Source organism: Alligator sinensis, unplaced genomic scaffold (assembly GCF_000455745.1).
Source record: "Alligator sinensis unplaced genomic scaffold, ASM45574v1 scaffold1334_1, whole genome shotgun sequence".
NCBI lineage: Eukaryota > Metazoa > Chordata > Crocodylia > Alligatoridae > Alligator > Alligator sinensis.
The window spans coordinates 132,388-133,152 of NW_005842872.1; the positions used below are offsets into that span (position 1 = coordinate 132,388).

A 765-nucleotide genomic window follows, 5' to 3' on the forward strand; every position below is an offset into this window, starting at 1 on the left:
CGGGTCGCAGCACCTGGGACTCGGCCCGGATCCAGGGGTGGTAGACCTGGGGGTGACAGCCGCGCTGACCCACCAGTGCCACATGGCCCCCCCAGCTCAGCCCACCCTGCTGGAGCCTGAGGCTGCCCCACGGCTCCTCCCCCCGCAGGCAGCTCTGCCGTGGTCCGGGGGGTCAGCCACTGCCCCGCGCAGAAGGGGCCAGGCCTCCCCGCTCCGAGCAGGGACAGGGCAGCCTGGAGGGGGCCGAGGGGTCTGTAGGGGACGAGGGTCACTCACGCTGCGCAGCTCCAGCCCCGTGTCCACAACGTGGCTCACGGCGTCCAGCGAGAAGGAGGAATCCGCGAGCCAGTGGGTGACGATCGCCCGCCGTGGCCGGCCTGCTCCCGCCTCCTCGGGCTCCGGCGCTGTGTAGACCTTCTGGGCTGCCCGCCCCAGGCCGGGGTGCAGGGGCAGCACCTGCAGCGGGCCCAGCGCTGTGGGCAGCGCTGTGGCCGCGGCCTCCAGGGCCTCGCAGCACTCCTCGATCTCCTGGGGGAGCCGGGGGCATTGGCCCTCGCTGGGGGCACCCGCTCTCTGCCAGGGACCCTGCAACCCCCAGGGACCCTGCCAGGCTCTGGGGGGGCGGGTCGGGCGGGTCCTAGCAGCCCCCTGGCATGAGGGTCCTGCCCCCACCCACCTGCTCGCTGGCCACGTAGAGCAGCACGTCGCCGGGCTCCTGGCGCTGGTGCAGGTCCAGCACGGCCTGGCAGGCGGCCGCCCCCCGGG

General features: G+C 74.8%; 1 protein-coding gene across 1 annotated transcript in view; it reads right to left on the reverse strand.

The window, feature by feature from the left end:
- Positions 1–765, reverse strand: part of DQX1 (DEAQ-box RNA dependent ATPase 1) — a 7,538-nt gene that overhangs the window by 2,318 nt on the left and 4,455 nt on the right. Inside the window, 3 exon segments of the mRNA XM_025191906.1 lie at positions 2–46; positions 277–528; positions 677–759. Of these exon segments, the coding sequence (XP_025047691.1) occupies positions 2–46; positions 277–528; positions 677–759 (380 nt within the window).